At 36.1% G+C, this 16334-nt stretch overlaps 4 protein-coding genes across 5 annotated transcripts; 3 read left to right on the top strand and 1 right to left on the bottom strand.

Annotated features, from left to right (window-relative positions):
* Window positions 1–286: 286 nt before the first annotated feature.
* On the top strand, window positions 287–1387 carry LOC140860721 (myb-related protein 315-like). The gene is made up of 3 exons (XM_073263728.1): window positions 287–419; window positions 581–710; window positions 811–1387. The coding sequence occupies exons 1-3, from the start codon at window positions 287–289 to the stop codon at window positions 1385–1387; spliced, it is 840 nt and encodes a 279-aa protein (XP_073119829.1).
* Window positions 1388–4984: 3597 nt separating this feature from the next.
* LOC140860357 (peptidyl serine alpha-galactosyltransferase) lies at window positions 4985–10555 on the top strand. The gene is made up of 8 exons (XM_073263343.1): window positions 4985–5581; window positions 6089–6259; window positions 6395–6638; window positions 6822–7022; window positions 7326–7801; window positions 8069–8233; window positions 8360–8603; window positions 9554–10555. The coding sequence occupies exons 1-8, from the start codon at window positions 5262–5264 to the stop codon at window positions 10256–10258; spliced, it is 2526 nt and encodes an 841-aa protein (XP_073119444.1). The 5' UTR covers window positions 4985–5261; the 3' UTR covers window positions 10259–10555.
* Window positions 10556–11541: 986 nt separating this feature from the next.
* LOC140864637 (uncharacterized) lies at window positions 11542–14545 on the top strand. 2 transcript variants are annotated; one of them, XM_073268922.1, is made up of 9 exons: window positions 11542–11755; window positions 12049–12738; window positions 12829–13197; window positions 13282–13340; window positions 13431–13505; window positions 13643–13745; window positions 13826–13891; window positions 13989–14099; window positions 14324–14545. In XM_073268922.1, exons 1-9 carry the CDS (start codon window positions 11687–11689, stop codon window positions 14543–14545), a joined length of 1764 nt encoding a protein of 587 aa, XP_073125023.1. In that variant the 5' UTR covers window positions 11542–11686. The 2 variants fall into 2 exon arrangements, with proteins under 2 accessions (XP_073125023.1, XP_073125024.1); XM_073268923.1 differs by having other exon boundaries at window positions 13826–13867.
* Window positions 14546–14727: 182 nt separating this feature from the next.
* Window positions 14728–15589, bottom strand: LOC140864638 (uncharacterized). The gene has a single exon (XM_073268924.1). It carries the CDS (start codon window positions 15478–15480, stop codon window positions 14875–14877), a length of 606 nt encoding a protein of 201 aa, XP_073125025.1. The 5' UTR covers window positions 15481–15589; the 3' UTR covers window positions 14728–14874.
* Between the last annotated feature and the right edge of the window lie 745 nt (window positions 15590–16334).

Genomic DNA, 16334 nt, shown 5'->3' on the forward strand with positions numbered 1-16334 from the left:
CGACAAACGTCCGATCTTATTTGTCGTTCCAAACAAGATTAAATTTTATTCCATAGCCTCAAACAAAATAATCATGGCGACAAATGTATAATAATTATTGCCGTCCCTCTCCTTTATAGGTCTTAGCCATGCCTTTAGCATTCATTAATCTCTCGTTTCCCCCCCTTAAGCAACACATTTTCAATATTTAAGTCATAAATGATCTGTGAGAATCTTCTTTCCAATATAAATTCCTCCATTCTTTCCACAACTTTGAAATCAACCTTTGTTGATTTAGAGTACCAAAATGGGAAGACAACCTTGTTGCGACAAAATCGGTCTAAAGAGAGGTCCGTGGACCGTAGAAGAAGATCATAAACTTATGAGTTTTATTATGAATAATGGCATTCAATGCTGGAGAATGATTCCCAAGCTTGCAGGTAAAAAAAACACTTGAGTCCTAGCTATATTTCTGATTTATTCGATGTACGGACTCGACTATGCGATTAAATCATTGAGTACTCTGTCTCTGATTTTGCCTATGTTTGTACAAGGAATGGATCATTTGATACATGTTTCTTGAAACATTGTTAATGTGTAGGTTTGTTGAGGTGTGGCAAAAGCTGCAGATTGAGATGGATTAATTATCTACGGCCTGACCTTAAACGAGGGGTTCTATCAGAAATGGAGGAGAATCAAATTATAGAGCTTCATGCTCGCCTCGGAAACAGGTCTGATTTTAGCTTCCTCAGCTTCATATATATTTGGCAAAATTTAAATGTTAACGATGCAACTCAAATATTTACACGTTTTGCGGCCAACATGTTGCAGGTGGTCTAAAATTGCATCACATTTCCCAGGGCGAACCGATAACGAAATCAAGAATCACTGGAACACCAGGATCAAGAAACGGCTGAAGCTCCTCGGACTAGACCCCACCACACACCAGCCCATCCAGCAAAAAAGTCGCGAAGAGAGTGACAAAACAGACAACATCGACTCAAATTCGCGCGACGCAAACGAACAACAAGAGATCACAATCTCTCATGTACTACTGAAAGATATTAATCCATCGGCAACACTACAAGTCCAAACAAGCTGCTGCAATGAGGCCAATGTCAGCACCAGCGTCGAAAGCGAAACGACGACACATCATGATCTCATCGACAACTACCATGAGATGCTGATGCTCACGAGTAATCTGGACATGGATTTGTGGATGACAAATCAAGAAATGGACAGCATCTCGACCGGTTACTGCCCTTCGTTTTCTTTACAAGATTCAGTGAACTGTTACCCGAATTCGTCGGCTGGCGAATCGGCCACTTCAGTTCAAGAAAACAGTGCTCTATTCCAGTATGTTGAGACTGCAGATTCAATGGTTTCTTGGGATTTTGGATTCGATTAACTATTTCTGTTTCCTGAAACAATGGGTTGAGACATGATCTTCCTAGCTAGAATTCTTGAGTTATTAGTTAAAGGTTAAAGTCCACCATTGTAATTATTTAATCATCACTCGCTTCATGTGTTTATAAGTATAAAATATCGGCTCTCTTTTTGCTGATCAATTAATTTTCGTTTTATAAGATGTCAACTTTTTGAGGAAATGAATTCTTTTGTGGTATTATTTTATATTAATCCGTCAATTTTATATACTAAAATCCTGTGCTTAATCATTTTGTTTGGGATTGTGTTCTCTTTTCAATAACAAGTGATAAATACACACAAAGGAGTATATTCTTTGTTGCATATATTAAATTAATCGAGCTACCAAGGGTTCACAAAGGGAAATTTCTTTAATAAAAAAAATAAGTATGAATTAAGTAATTCAAGGTTTATATATATTACATATCGAAACTAATTTGAATATATCTTCTTCGAAAATAATTATATCCATATAATTAAGTTAGTGCAACATACCCTAACTGTATGATAAGATTATGATCATGATGTTAGAATCATGAATGTAGAAAAGAGTTTACTTATATAATAGAATCTCATGCAAAAATTATGTTTTAATCATTTAGATTTCAAATTTTTTTAGTGATTTTAGTTTTTTTTTTCCCCCAATAATATAGATGTGACACGATATACGAGCATCAAATTGACATCAGGTCGAAAAATAAAGAAAATTGAAAAAAAAATTAAATTGAAATTTAAAAATATAAAAAAAATCATAATTATAAAAAAAATTACAATGTTTTCAAGATTAAATAAAGGTTTAATACAATGGGATAATTATGCATACTCGAAATTTTAAATTTGGACATCAACATCAAGTTGGTGGAAAGAAATATAACTGGGGGCGTTTCTATGGTACCTTGGGTTAGCGTCATTGCTCAAATTCAAGTCATCCCGTACACATGATTAAATATATAATTACACTGACAAATATGATAATTAATGACCATTGAATGTAATGAGGAGTTAGTAGTATTATAGAAATAATTCTTTTTTTACAAGATAAACTAAAAAATTAGTTCCATTATTTGCACTTAATGACTCCAAATTTAAAAAGCCACAAAAGTAAAAACGAAAGGGTTTATTTAAATTGCTAAAATTCCCGTGTGCTATATTAAAGTTGTTGGATTTTTTTTTATATAAAACTTCTGATATATAAAAATCTCTTGAAACGTTTCAATTTTAAACTATATTTTGTATATTTATATTTAAATTTCCATATATATATATATATATATATATATATATATATATATATATATATATATATATACTTCTCGTCCCATTGATATGGGCAAATGTATTTTCACACATATTAAGAAAATGTTTGAAAATATTTATTATGTAGTATTTTGTAGAATATTTAAGAAGCACTTCTCTTTTTTTTTTTCTTAAAATAATTTTTAAAGCTTTACAAAAATTTTAAAATTTTGTTAAAAAAATTGAAAAGTGCTTTCTAAAAACTTTACAAAATACTACCTTAGTACCCTTATTTAATGGAGCTTTAATAAAATATGATATTTTTTTGAATCATAATATAATAAAATTATTATACAAATAGTTAGTGATACTAAATTAATATAGTATATTAGTAAAAGAATAGCAAATATAATATTAAATATGAAAAGTAGACTATATATTTGAGATGAATGAAAAAAAATACAACTTAAATGAGTGAGACAACGAAAATATATATTATGAGAAAGGAACTCTCATTATTCTATATATTGTACTAGTATATATATATATATATATATGAAGGATGATCACGATTCGGACAAATTTTATTTTTTATACATACAAAAATAATTAAAATCAAATTTTTGTGTAAATTCAAGACGGAATTAAAGGAAGACATGGACTCCCATCAACTTTGTCATACCAAGGGGTATAATCGAGTCGAGTTCGAACTCGAGTATTTAACTACTCGAGTTCGATCGAGTAGTAAATTTCATGCTTGAGTTCGAGCCCGTATATAATTCGAATACTCGAGCTCGAAAAATATATATATGAACAAAAGATATATTAATAAATAAATAGATATAATATTATATTTATATATATCTATATTATATTATATATATATTTATGTGTTATCGAATAGCTCGCGAGCTACTCGAACACAGATATTTAAAGCTCGAGCTCGATCAAATCAAGCTCGAATCGAGCTTTGACCGAGCTACTCACGAGTTACTCGCGAATAACTCGGCTCGTTTGCACCCCTAGTCATACCCTTATTTCACACCCCAAAATTGGATATTAATTAAACGATTGAAATCACTCGTCCCTCCCTCCCCTTAACTCTATCGCCTCTACCCAATTTAAAAAAAACATCATTTCTTTAAATAATTAATTGAGTCATTCTTTACTATTGGTTGTGAAATCACATTTTCATTTTATTAATATTTTTAAGAATACTAACTCAGGAAAAAGAATTAATTATATGAACAAAAAAATAATAATAAATGATACAAGGAAAATAAAAATCATAAATTCACATCAATTTTTCTATTTCTATTTCTTGTAGTATGTATCTTATGAGACGGTTTCACATATATGAATATCCATATACGTATCGGCTCGATCTATATCCACAATAAAAAGTAATATTTTTCATTAATCAGTCAAATAAAATATTTGTCTCACAAAATTGATTACGTGAAACTATATCTAATATGAGTTTTTGTAATTTCTCTAATTCTCGAATCTCTTGCCGGTCTCTTTTTCTCAATATTTTACCTCACCTATTACTGAGATTATTCATAAGAAAAAATATTTAATATATATTCTGAGAAAGAAATATCTTAAACTCTCAACACCGAGTCAATTATAGATGTGTTTAAAATAATAATAAACATTAGTCCCAACTTAAGATGGTTAAAACAATAAATAAGTTGACAAATTTTTTATTTATATGTATATATATATATATATATATATATATTGTAACTCTAATTTTTATATTTACAATGACTGATATTATTGTTGTCATTTTTTACCAACTTATTATTGTGAAACATATGGAAAACTTTAGCATCGTAAATTGTTGCTTTTGTTTTTAAATTATTTACTTGACAATTATTGTTCCTTTTTTATTGTACTAATTCAAGAATATTTAATAATAATTGTTTTGTTAGAATATATATAAAAATATAATAATGATCATTACTTACTTTATACATATATACATGCTAATCTTATATTGTATATTTATAATTATTTCTTTTAAAATTATACCGCGCTAATAAAAATTCTTGGTTTTGATATACATATTTTAATTGCATTGTTTTTAAATATAAAATTTAGATGTGCGATTTCGATGTTTATGCAATTTTTGTAATAAAAAATAATGACCAATACTAAATAAATAAAAAAGAGAGAGTTAAATACAGACAAAGAAAAAAAATTAAATTGATTTCAATGCATGCAATTTAATCTCAATATTTTGATATAAAACTTTTAAATAATATGAATTTGGACAATTATTAAAAAAAATTTAAATCGTGTTGATTTAACAAAAAAACAAAAACAATCCCGTCTGATTTATTCAAGGAACCGAAGTTCACAGCCCGGCTCCTCAGGTAGTCTCCATAAGAAAATTCACATTCGTTGTAAGAAATCCTCACTCCACACCGATCAGATGTAAACAATATTTAAACAAATTTATTTCTTCAATTTTTTTTTGGGGTATCCCCTTCGCCAGGGCAACGATCTTGTATCAAGTGGTGGCATCAGTTTGCCAAACAAAATAAATGAAAAAGCCTTTGACTTTGACAAATCCAGATCTTTTTAGCCAAAACCCATTCCCCTTTCTTGGCTAAATGGTGAGGGAGATGAGGAGAATTGCTTTAATGGCGGTGGTGATCTTGGCGGGCCTACTGGTGGGCCGAGGACGGGCTCAGGGGGAAGCGGGTCTAAAAGCGCCGTTTAGGATGCACACGCTTTTCTCGGTGGAGTGCCAGAACTATTTCGATTGGCAGACGGTGGGTCTAATGCATAGTTACCGTAAAGCCCGACAGCCCGGCCCAATTACCCGGTTGCTTAGTTGCACCGAAGAGGAGAAGAAGAGTTACAAGGGAATGAATTTGGCGCCAACGTTTGAGGTTCCATCAATGAGCAGACATCCCAAGACTGGTGATTGGTAAGTTTAGATCGAGGTGAGGGGAGGGATCCATTTAATGTGGTCTGAAAAAGAAAGTGCATCAATGTGTTAGTGTGAGCTCGCATGATTTTATTTATTTATTTTTTTTTTATGTGTATTTGACTGCAATCTGCATGCAGTATTTGGGATTTTAAATTTCACTCTTCTTGTTTTTTGAATTCATTCTATGAACTTTGAATGAAAGGCTGTGTTTTTATTTTTTTTTTGGGATTTTAAATTTCATTCTTCTTGTTTTTTGAATTCATTGTTTGAACTTTGAATACAAAGGCTGTGTTTTTATTTTTTCACAATATAATGACAATAGAAGTATTGAGATCCTAGCTTGAATTCTTGAATCTTGACCCCATTTCATTCCTGTTGATCGTGTCTTCTTGGTGTCAAAGAAGTATTTTCCGTTAAATGGCGACTTTACTGTTCGCTTTCTGTTCGATCAGGTCTCCTTTTGGTCAGTTTTATCCAAATTTCCCCCCTTTTCTTTTGGGGCAGGTATCCAGCAATCAATAAACCAGCTGGTGTAGTGCATTGGCTTAAGCATAGCAAAGATGCTCAGAATGTAGATTGGGTTGTGATTCTAGATGCAGATATGATAATTCGAGGTCCAATCGTACCATGGGAGCTTGGGGCTGAGAAAGGAAGACCTTTTGCTGCATATTATGGGTAACTATAGTCATCGCACAGAGCACTATTGTTTATCCTGATCTTAGTAGAAGGAAATGTTTGTTCGTTTTTCGTGTTCATGTCTATTTCCTTCCTATATATATTTTACTTACTAAGGGTTGCGCTTTTGGCCAGATACTTGGTTGGATGTGATAATGCACTGGCTAAATTGCATTCAAAGCATCCCGAACTCTGTGACAAGGTCGGCGGTCTTTTAGCCATGCATATAGATGATCTTCGAGCTTTGGCACCAATGTGGTTATCAAAAACTGAAGAAGTACGGGGCGATAAGGCTCATTGGATGACTAATTATACTGGTGACATTTATGGATTAGGATGGATCAGTGAGATGTATGGATACTCCTTTGGCGCTGCAGAGGTACCTTTTCTATCTTCTCTCTTTTCTTTTTTTCTTTTTTTCTGTGGTATCCAAAATTGTCTTCCTTTCTTTACATTTGAATATTCATTTTAGATACAGCAATTATAAATGATGCATCTTTCCTCTTCGATTTTATAGTCTGCGGATACAATGGTACGTGACTCTGTAGCTTGATTTTGGCAGGTTGGTCTCCGCCACAAAATAACCGATAACCTGATGATTTACCCAGGCTACACTCCTCGAGAGGGTGTTGAGCCCATTCTTTTGCACTATGGGCTACCTTTTCATGTGGGAAACTGGTCATTCAGTAAATTAGAGCACCATGAAGACAACATTGTATATGATTGTGGACGACTATTTCCTGAACCTCCTTATCCTAGAGAGGTAAAAAATGATAGGCTGCTATATCGCCCCTATCAATTTCTTACAAAGCTCAGTTTTGTGGCTTGTTGTTTGTTATTATTTCTTCATTGTATATATGCCAACTATTTGATCACATGCCTCTGATCAAGAAAATCACACTTACACAAATGAAGACACAAAACCATGGGCTAAGTCTTCAGCAAAAAAACAAAAACAAAAACAAAAAGAAAAGAGGGTAGAAGTAATCATTCTATGCGAGAATATTTTTTTCTCATTAACATAATATTCGAGTTGTTAATAATAATGATGCAATTTATACCACAGGTGGAAGAGATGAAAATCGATGCAAATGAAAAGAGGGCATTATTTCTCAATCTAGAATGTATAAATACCCTTAATCAAGGTCTATTGTTGCAACATGCAGCACATGGTTGCTCCAAGCCTGTGTGGTCAAAATACTTGAGTTTCTTGAGGAGCAAAACCTTTGCAGATCTAACTCGGCCAAAACAATTGACTCCAAAAAGCCGTCAAACCATGGAAATTGCTGTGAAGAAGCAAGATGCAGTTGAACCAGAAAAGCCATATCCAAAAATCCATACTATTTTTTCGACAGAATGCTCTCCCTACTTTGATTGGCAGACTGTTGGGCTTGTTCACAGTTTCCACCGGAGTGGCCAGCCTGGAAACATCACAAGGCTTCTAAGTTGTACGGAAGAGGACTTGAAGCAATATAAAGGGCACAATTTAGCTCCCACTCATTATGTTCCATCCATGAGCCGGCATCCGTTAACTGGAGATTGGTAATTAAATTTCCATGTACTTAGACTCAAAATTGTCGTACCATGAAAATAATTCTTAAATACTTGAAAATTAAATAACTACTGTTACATCAGTATATATAAACTTGAGAAAAAGGGTGACCACCTTGTTTTTATGTGCGCTACCATTGCGTTCCTTCCTTGGAAAATTGTTTTATCGGTATCTTCAAATATCTAGTCAACTTTGCGCCTGCAAGTTATACTGCATTAGGGAGCTATAGCATCTGATTTTTTCTTGTTCCATGCCAGGTATCCAGCCATCAATAAACCAGCTGCAGTTGTGCATTGGATGAACCATGTAAAGGTTGACGCAGAATACATTGTAATCCTGGATGCTGACATGATTATGAGAGGACCAATTACACCATGGGAGTTTAATGCAGCTAGGGGTCATCCTGTCTCCACTCCCTATGAGTAAGAATGAAGATTTTCTTTCATATATTTGTCTCCTGAACATGATTTTTTTCTATCTAGCTGATTTTCAACTAAAATAAGGACACGTTGGTATCTTGATTTTTTAATATGCTATGTCATTGCCAGCTACTTGATTGGCTGTGACAATGAGCTTGCAAAGATCCATACTAGCCACCCTAATTCTTGTGACAAGGTTGGAGGCGTGATCATAATGCATATAAATGACCTCAGAAGATTTGCTATGCTTTGGCTGCATAAAACCGAGGAAGTCCGAGCTGATGTGGCTCATTGGTCTAGAAACATAACTGGAGATATTTATGAAGCTGGTTGGATCAGCGAGATGTATGGTTATGCCTTCGGTGCTGCAGAGGTATTTCAAATTTTCACAGGTTATCGAAACGTGGCAATTTTTTTCCACACAATTTGTTACGATATCCCACATTGAAATATTAAACTAATAAAGAGTTAGTTATAAACTCATGAGACAACCCCACCCAATAGGCAAGCCTTTTGGGATGGACACCTCATGGGTTTATACCCTAACATTTGGTGCTCTCGTTGAGAGTCGGCGTAGCGGAAGGGGCGACCTAGGAAAGGGCTACCACCAAGAAGAAAGGTGAGTGAAAGCCGTCTAGAGTGGGCCACCGTGCGGAAGGGGCGACCTAGGAAAGAGCTACCACAAAAAAGAAAGGTGAGTGAAAGCCGCCTAGAGTAGGCCGCCGCGGACGTCGGCTTCTCAAGGGGTCGGCAATGTTACGATATCCCACATTGAAATATTAAACTAATAAAGAGTTAGTTATAAACTCATGAGGTAACCCCACCCAATAGGCAAGCCTTTTGGGATGGACACCTCATGAGTTTATAATCTAACATTTGGTGCTCTCGTTGAGAGTCGGCGTAGCGGAAGGGGCGACCTAGGAAAGGGCTACCACCAAGAAGAAAGGTGAGTGAAAGCCGTCTAGAGTGGGCCACCGTGCGGAAGGGGCGACCTAGGAAAGGGCTACCACAAAAAAGAAAGGTGAGTGAAAGCCGCCTAAAGTAGGCCGCCGCGGACGTCGGCTTCTCAAGGGGTCGGCAATGTTACGATATTCCACATTGAAATATTAAACTAATAAAGAGTTAGTTATAAACTCATGAGACAACCCCACCCAATAGGCAAGCCTTTTGGGATGGACACCTCATGGGTTTATAACCTAACACAATTGGACAGAACTGCTGTGTATAATATGCAACTTTAGCTGCTCATGACTCATCCGTGCTCAATGTTCAATTTTTTATGCTATGCAATTTTTGCTACTCATTTGATATTTCTCCATGCAGTTGAATTTCCGGCATGTTATTAGCAATAAGATTTTGATATATCCTGGATATGATCCCGAACCCAGTGTCAACTATAGAGTTTTTCATTACGGCTTGGATTTTCGGGTGGGTAACTGGAGCTTTGATAAAGCTCAGTGGAGACATGCTAACGTGGTCGAAAACTGTTGGTCTAAGTTTCCCAATCCACCTGATCCAGCATCACTTGATCGGGCCAACGAGAAGGCATTTCAGCGTGACTTGCTTAGCATTGAATGTGTAAATTCTTTAAACGAGGCTCTGCATCTTCACCATGAGAGAAAAAATTGCCCTGATCCCAAGCTTCTGTCTGCTCCAACTACCCCTGATCGCCCTACCTTGTCCACACCGCCTCGAGAGACTCATGACCGTCCTTCCTTGCCCTTGCCTAATCATGAGAACTCTGGTGAAATCACAACTACAAGGAAAATTGACAAGAAAGTTGAGCTCGAAGCCTCTGGAGATAATTCAGAGCTGAATGAGGAATCTGAAGGGTTATCCCATCCAGAGCCCTCCAGCCAAACATTCACTTCAATGAGATTTTGGATACTCGGTCTGTGGGCATTCTCAATCTTTGGTTTCGCGGCAGTGATGTGGATGGTGATTTCCAGTCGCAAAGGACATAAAAAGAGAGGTAAAAATTTCAAAACCAGGAGAAGAGCCGCCGTTGGTCAGGATTATGGCCCATGATTGGACATCAGAGGCATCTCCGATGACTGGGTACCGTGTATTTATCGTCATATTGGCTACAAACAGTTGCCGGTATTTTAACATGGCCTCTTTCTGCATAATCAAGTTTCACTTTTATGCTGTGTTTCAGTTGGCTTCTCAGCACCTGCAGATCAAATGGAAGCTGGTGAGGTCTCCAGGCTGAATGATAAATGATTTTAGTCAAGTTTTGTTGTTTTGGAGCTTAAAACATGATTTAGAATTTACTTCACTGATAAAGAACAATAAAATGCCCATACATGTCAAATTTTCTGATTTTAATTTTTTTAAAAAAATTCTGCTTTTTTTTTTTAGATTTGTGAATCATCTTGGTCATTATGTGAAATAATGACATATTTACTACTAAAATTTTAAAATGTGCATCATTCAAGTATTTGGTCACAGCAATATAATTAGATGTTTAAGCCAAATTTTATTAATTTTTTAAATGAAAAATATGAAACTCTCCCCCTCTCATATCTATCAAAGCTTGTATGATTCATCGCACAGATTAAAAATGTGTTTTTACTTTATTCATTGGAAAAATAGTTATATTTTTTTCAATATTTAATTAATAGTTGTATATTAGTTTATAAAAAGCAAAAAAAAAAAATGATATTTAGATATACAATTTTGACTATAAATCTATAAAAGCTTGCTTAGTTGATTCAAGACTATTTTGCTTCATATTTCTTGAAAGAACACTTCAAAATCACTCAAAAATTGCTGCAAAAATGTGCGGATGACCATATTATTTCAAATCCCGAATTCGAAAATTGAATACCAAAAAATTTATGTAATTCACGTTTTGAATCATAAAAATTCACAAGACGTTTGTGTGCTGATATAGAACACCACCCTTGGATAGTAAATAGTGATGGAGCAACCACAAGTAGTTCACCACATCACCATCCTCAACCCCTTCTATCCTCACCAAACCAAATTGCTCATTATCTGAGACATTGAAATATTTACTACTTTTGAAATTTTAAAATAAAAATGTCCATTATTCAAATACATTTTTGGGAAAATATGATAATAATTATAATAAATATTAAAGTGTACGTTACTTACATTTCAACAAAACAGCTCGATTTTAATTGAAATTTCTCTTAAAATAAAATCTTTCAAATGAAGTGGGTCCCACACTCCCACCCCATTCATATTATATATTATTATTAAAGTGCTCCTACTTTCCACTGTGTGTATAGTGTGTGTGGCCTACTTTATTTCTACCAACGTTCGCCTTTCCGTTTGAATTTCAAATTTAAGCCCTGAACACAGACTTATGCCATAAGTAATACGATAAAGATTAGATTTTGTTTCCGGAGATATATTAGTTTTTCATTACATTTTTCTTACCGTTGCCGAGGTTGTCTCTTCTCCTTCGGCGAAACCTCTAGAAACGGAATGGGAGATTCAGCTTGTCTCATGCATGGCTTCTCTTATGCCTCTGCCGTACCCAACGAATCCAAGCAGGTAATGACAATAAACTAATAAATCAGTCAGCTTGCTTTCTTCTTCACAATGATTTCGTCTCTTTCATTTTAAATGTGCCCACCAAGTGTATGGAATGGTTTCGATGAATGATGCTTAACTGATTGTTATTTGAACTGCTGGTTGATTCTTGGACTTGTATTTCCTGTTTATACTGTTGCAAAATGTGTTCTTGCATCATTTTAACTGACCTTTTTCCCAGAGAAAAGAAAAACAGAATCCAGGAAAAGATGGGGGGTGGGGCGATTTTGATAGTAAAAGGTTTGATTTTGCAGGGGAACCCCGTACATGCTTTGGGGGAATCAGTATCGTTTGGAAGATTTATGACTGAATCCTTATCTTGGGAGAGATGGTCGACCTTTTCACACAAGAAATACGTGGAGGAGGCAGAGAGATACGCGCAGCCGGGATCTGTGGCGCAGAAGAAAGCTTTCTTTGAGGCCCATTACAAGAGAATTGCTGCCCAAAAGGCTGCAGCTTTGCTTGAGCAAGAAAATGCTGCAAAAAATGCCACTGTTGCAGAAGAATCTGAAGTTGAATACGTGGATGGTAATGCTGTTGATGAGGTCGAGGAGAAATATGAGGAGGCCAAGATTCAGAATTGTAATTCAGATGATCATGAGGTGATTTGTAATGGACATGGTCTAGTTGTGGAAGAAATTGGGGAAGAAGGGAGGATTTTCGCAATGGTGGAAAATGAGGCCAAATGGGACAGCCCTGTGAGAAGAAATTCAAGAAACAAATTTGATAATCTTGAAAATCATGATAATATTTCTGCCTCGGAGAGTAGTGGAACTCCAGAGATGGAGAGACCTCTACTTAATCGTGGAAATTCTGTTCAAGAAGAACATGAGTCCCCTGTGCAAAGCAATTCAATTCAGAATTCGGATAATCTAAGAAGTCAAGACACCATTTCTGGGTCAGAGAGCAGTGGGACTCCACAGATGGAGAGGCCATTACTAAAGGTGATAATTGTTTACTCTTTATTTCCTTTCCCTCTATTGCCCGTCGTTTGAAATTTGTAATTTGAATTAGAGTGTCTTGTGTAAATGCAGCAAAATTGTGTTGCTAGTGAGGATAATCCATCGGTGACTAGCAAGAAAAGTTCGGGTCTTTCTTCATTAAAGTCATCCATTCAGCGAAAGACGTGGACCGTTCCGTCCACACCAGCTAAACCGGTCACTCCTCATCTCAAGAAAGAAATTAGCAGTGTCACTCGAAGCACAAGGAAGTCCAATGTGGATACAGTCGACAGAAGGAGAGCCACGCCAAAGACTCTACGCTCAATTATTAACTTAATGCCTACTAAAGAGCCTGATAAAGTGCTAAGTTCTGCCTCCAAGAAGGGGGAGAGCTCAGGGATTGGTATCAGTTCATTGCGAGTGCCTAAAGATTGCGCAACTCCTTTAAGGACTCCACTTGCGGTGATTCTAAGTTTCCTGTGGCTTTGAGCAAAAGATTTGTTGTGTGAGTTGTGGACTAAGGCTAATTCAGTGCTTGATTTGCAGGGAGCTACAAAGGGAGTGTCCAAGTATCCTAAAGCAACACCTCGTTCGGAGAGCAGAAGGTTCCCACTTTTAACTTTTCTTGACCAATTTGGATGCATCTTAGATAATGAACAACAGAATAATTAACCATTGATCAATAATGGCTACAGGACAATATCATCTGTTGATCACTCCGCCTCAGGATGCAAAACAAGCGGCCCTAAATGGCACCTTTTATCTTCTGTGTAAGTAAAAAAAAATGGTGTATGATAAGCATGTTGAAGCATGATGATAGGCCTGTTTGTGCATATATGTGTTTGTTTGCTGATTCCACTGCTTTAGAATGGTTGGATTTCCTCATAAATGTGTGCTTATGTATCAGTTGTACGAAGTCATTGACTGCATGCCGTAACAAATTACAGTCTCCGACTATAACCGCCCCTTTTGTTCTGAGAACAGAAGAAAGAGCTGCAAAAAGAAAACAGGTCATACACTCTTGTCCCAAATTCCAATTTAAATTATCATAATGTGTTTGCTGATTGAATTGTTTTCTCAACAATTTCAGAAACTGGAGGAAAAATTTAACGCAAACAAGGATGTACACAAGGTGCTGGTGCAAAAGACATTGAGGGTTATGCATTGATTCACAACTCTCTTTTCTTCTTTCTCACATACTTGGTTTATCATTTTCAATATGTACACTTTGAAGAACATCTCTCGTGTTGCAGGAGAAGGCGGAGAACGAATTCAGAAAACTTAGTCGTAGCTTCTGTTTCAAAGCTCGGCCCTTGCCTGACTTCTACAAGGAACGTGAAACCCAGAAAAATCAAATGAAAATAGTATATGCTTCACCCCCTACTTCATATATTCTGCAATTTGCAATTTTCCCAGTAATCCTTCATTTAACATGAGACAACCATCCATTAATTCCCCAAAAGTGCAATCCTTTGTTCCTCATTCACCTATAATAATAAATCCAAGAAACAACAACGCTTTTCTCGTAATCTAACTCGTTTTTTTTTCGAAATCCATCAGCTGAAAACGATTATGTGTTCTTATGCAGACTCCGGCAGCAGCAGCACAACCTCCGACATCATCGGTGCTAGGAAAAAGCATTGCGAATAAGACACAGGGCAACATCTCAGTGCCAACATCGGCTCCAGCTCCGCCCCCACCTCCAATATCCTTGTCCAAGAAAGCTCCAAAAATAAGACAAATTCTTTCTAATTCATCGCCTGAAAGGATGAGCCATGAGAACAAGTCCCCTAACATCCAGCTATTGTAAGAGCATATAGTATTATTTATTTCACATTGCATTCAGTTTGTGATGCATGATTGAGCATTTTTTGTTTATTTCATCGGCCATTGGTGTTGGGGGGTCAGGCAACCAATCTGCTGGAAATTACTTGATTTCCTTCCTTTCTTTTACGTCAAAATTTGTGATGTAATGAAAATAATATTGTTTGATTGTAAGTTTAATTACACCACGTTTTGGCAATCAAATTATACACGCAAAATCTTTGCTTTATTCAGATAAATTTTATGATGATGATTTGACAATTGAGTCAAGTTTACAAATTTACAGTTTGAAATGGAAAACCAAATACAAAACGATCAAATTTCGTCGATGAAACACCAGCTTTCGTCTCCATCCACCTGCTCCCAAACCAAACCCACCTCACAGAAGCCCATCCCATCATCATTATCATCATCAACACAAACATCTTCATGAATCTCAAGATCAACAAGAGGCGAATCGCACAATGCCTCCTCATGAAGAACATCGACATCAGCAACATCTTCATGAATCTCAAGAACAAAAGACAAATCGCGAACATCGACATCCTCATCATCATCATCATCATCATCATCATCGTAATGATCATAATCCATACGGTCCAAATAATTCAACGCCCCCGAAGCAGAAAACCCATAAAATTTCAAACCTTGGGCACCGGTGGAGCGTATCTTATGGGCTCCCTTGACTTTTTCCATGGACTTGCAAACGGGGTGGCTATGGCAGCCGCGACACCTGGGGCGACCGCACTTTCCCGTGTACTTGGAGTGGTTGGTGGGCTTGGTGGGTACTCTGGTGAAGAGGCCGGCGGTGGGGGGAGAGCTGAACTCGTTGACCATTTTCCGGCGGGGCCGTGGGTTGGACGGTAACGAGAGCATCTCGTAGGCTCGGACCATGCCGTGTTGCCGACCCTCCCTCTTCATTTCTGCTTGTGAGCTGATGAATGAATGAATGAATCTAATTGTTAGCTTGAGGCTTCAAATTAAATAGGAGAGATTCATTTTACGTTTGTGTTTGCTTGAGAAGCAAGCCCTTTTCTTTTCTGGTCAACCACGCAAAGCAAATTAAAATTGGGATTACTATTATTTAATGCATTTTTTGACAAATCATATATTATTGTGAAAAGTAAAAATTTATGGTAAAAACTAAAAACTCTAAAACTCAAAATATATATCAAACCAAACACTTATAAAATCTTCTCTCTAAACTTGTGTTATTTCTTTACAAATGTTGAGGTCTATTTATAGATCCTCAATTGAGAAATGTCCAAAAATAAATATGTTATTCATTACATAATCAAAAATTAAAATATCATCACATCACCATCACAATAATTTTCAATCTAATTTTAATATATAATTTCCAATACTCCCCCTTGTGATGATGATCGTGATATTACGTGTTTGTATACTGCCTCGTTAAAAACCTTACTAGGAAAAACCCAGTGGGATAAAAACTATAGCAAGGAAAAAAGAGTGCAGCCACGTAAACTCCCCCTCATGTTAATACGATTGATTCTTCACATACGCTGTAGATTTCGCATCACAATATTATATATATGTTTTCTGAATATTGCCGTAGGAAGCGCCTTTGTGAAGAGATCTGATGAGTTCTCACTTGATTGAATGTAACAGATATCAATATCTTTATTCTTCTCAAGGTCTTGAGTGTAGGCAAAAAACTTTGGGGGAATATGTTTGGTTCTGTCAAATTTGATGTATCCTTCTTTCATTTGAGCAATACATGCAGCATTATCTTCATACAGCGTCACAGGATT

Source organism: Henckelia pumila, chromosome 4 (genome assembly GCF_033568475.1).
Source record: "Henckelia pumila isolate YLH828 chromosome 4, ASM3356847v2, whole genome shotgun sequence".
In the NCBI taxonomy this organism is placed as follows: Eukaryota; Viridiplantae; Streptophyta; class Magnoliopsida; order Lamiales; family Gesneriaceae; genus Henckelia; species Henckelia pumila.

Excerpts from the sequence above, each read along its gene's own strand:
- LOC140860721 (XM_073263728.1), top strand. The coding sequence starts at position 287 with ATGGGAAGACAACCTTGTTGCGACAAAATCGGTCTAAAGAGAGGTCCG. Across the intron at positions 420-580 it reads AATGATTCCCAAGCTTGCAG|GTTTGTTGAGGTGTGGCAAA; the intron begins GTAAAAAAAACA and ends GTTAATGTGTAG. Across the intron at positions 711-810 it reads CATGCTCGCCTCGGAAACAG|GTGGTCTAAAATTGCATCAC; the intron begins GTCTGATTTTAG and ends AACATGTTGCAG.
- LOC140860357 (XM_073263343.1), top strand. The coding sequence starts at position 5,262 with ATGGTGAGGGAGATGAGGAGAATTGCTTTAATGGCGGTGGTGATCTTG. Across the intron at positions 5,582-6,088 it reads CATCCCAAGACTGGTGATTG|GTATCCAGCAATCAATAAAC; the intron begins GTAAGTTTAGAT and ends CTTTTGGGGCAG. Across the intron at positions 7,802-8,068 it reads CATCCGTTAACTGGAGATTG|GTATCCAGCCATCAATAAAC; the intron begins GTAATTAAATTT and ends GTTCCATGCCAG.
- LOC140864637 (XM_073268922.1), top strand. The coding sequence starts at position 11,687 with ATGGGAGATTCAGCTTGTCTCATGCATGGCTTCTCTTATGCCTCTGCC. Across the intron at positions 13,506-13,642 it reads TGGCACCTTTTATCTTCTGT|TTGTACGAAGTCATTGACTG; the intron begins GTAAGTAAAAAA and ends CTTATGTATCAG. Across the intron at positions 13,746-13,825 it reads GAGCTGCAAAAAGAAAACAG|AAACTGGAGGAAAAATTTAA; the intron begins GTCATACACTCT and ends CAACAATTTCAG.
- LOC140864638 (XM_073268924.1), bottom strand. The coding sequence starts at position 15,480 with ATGAAGAGGGAGGGTCGGCAACACGGCATGGTCCGAGCCTACGAGATG.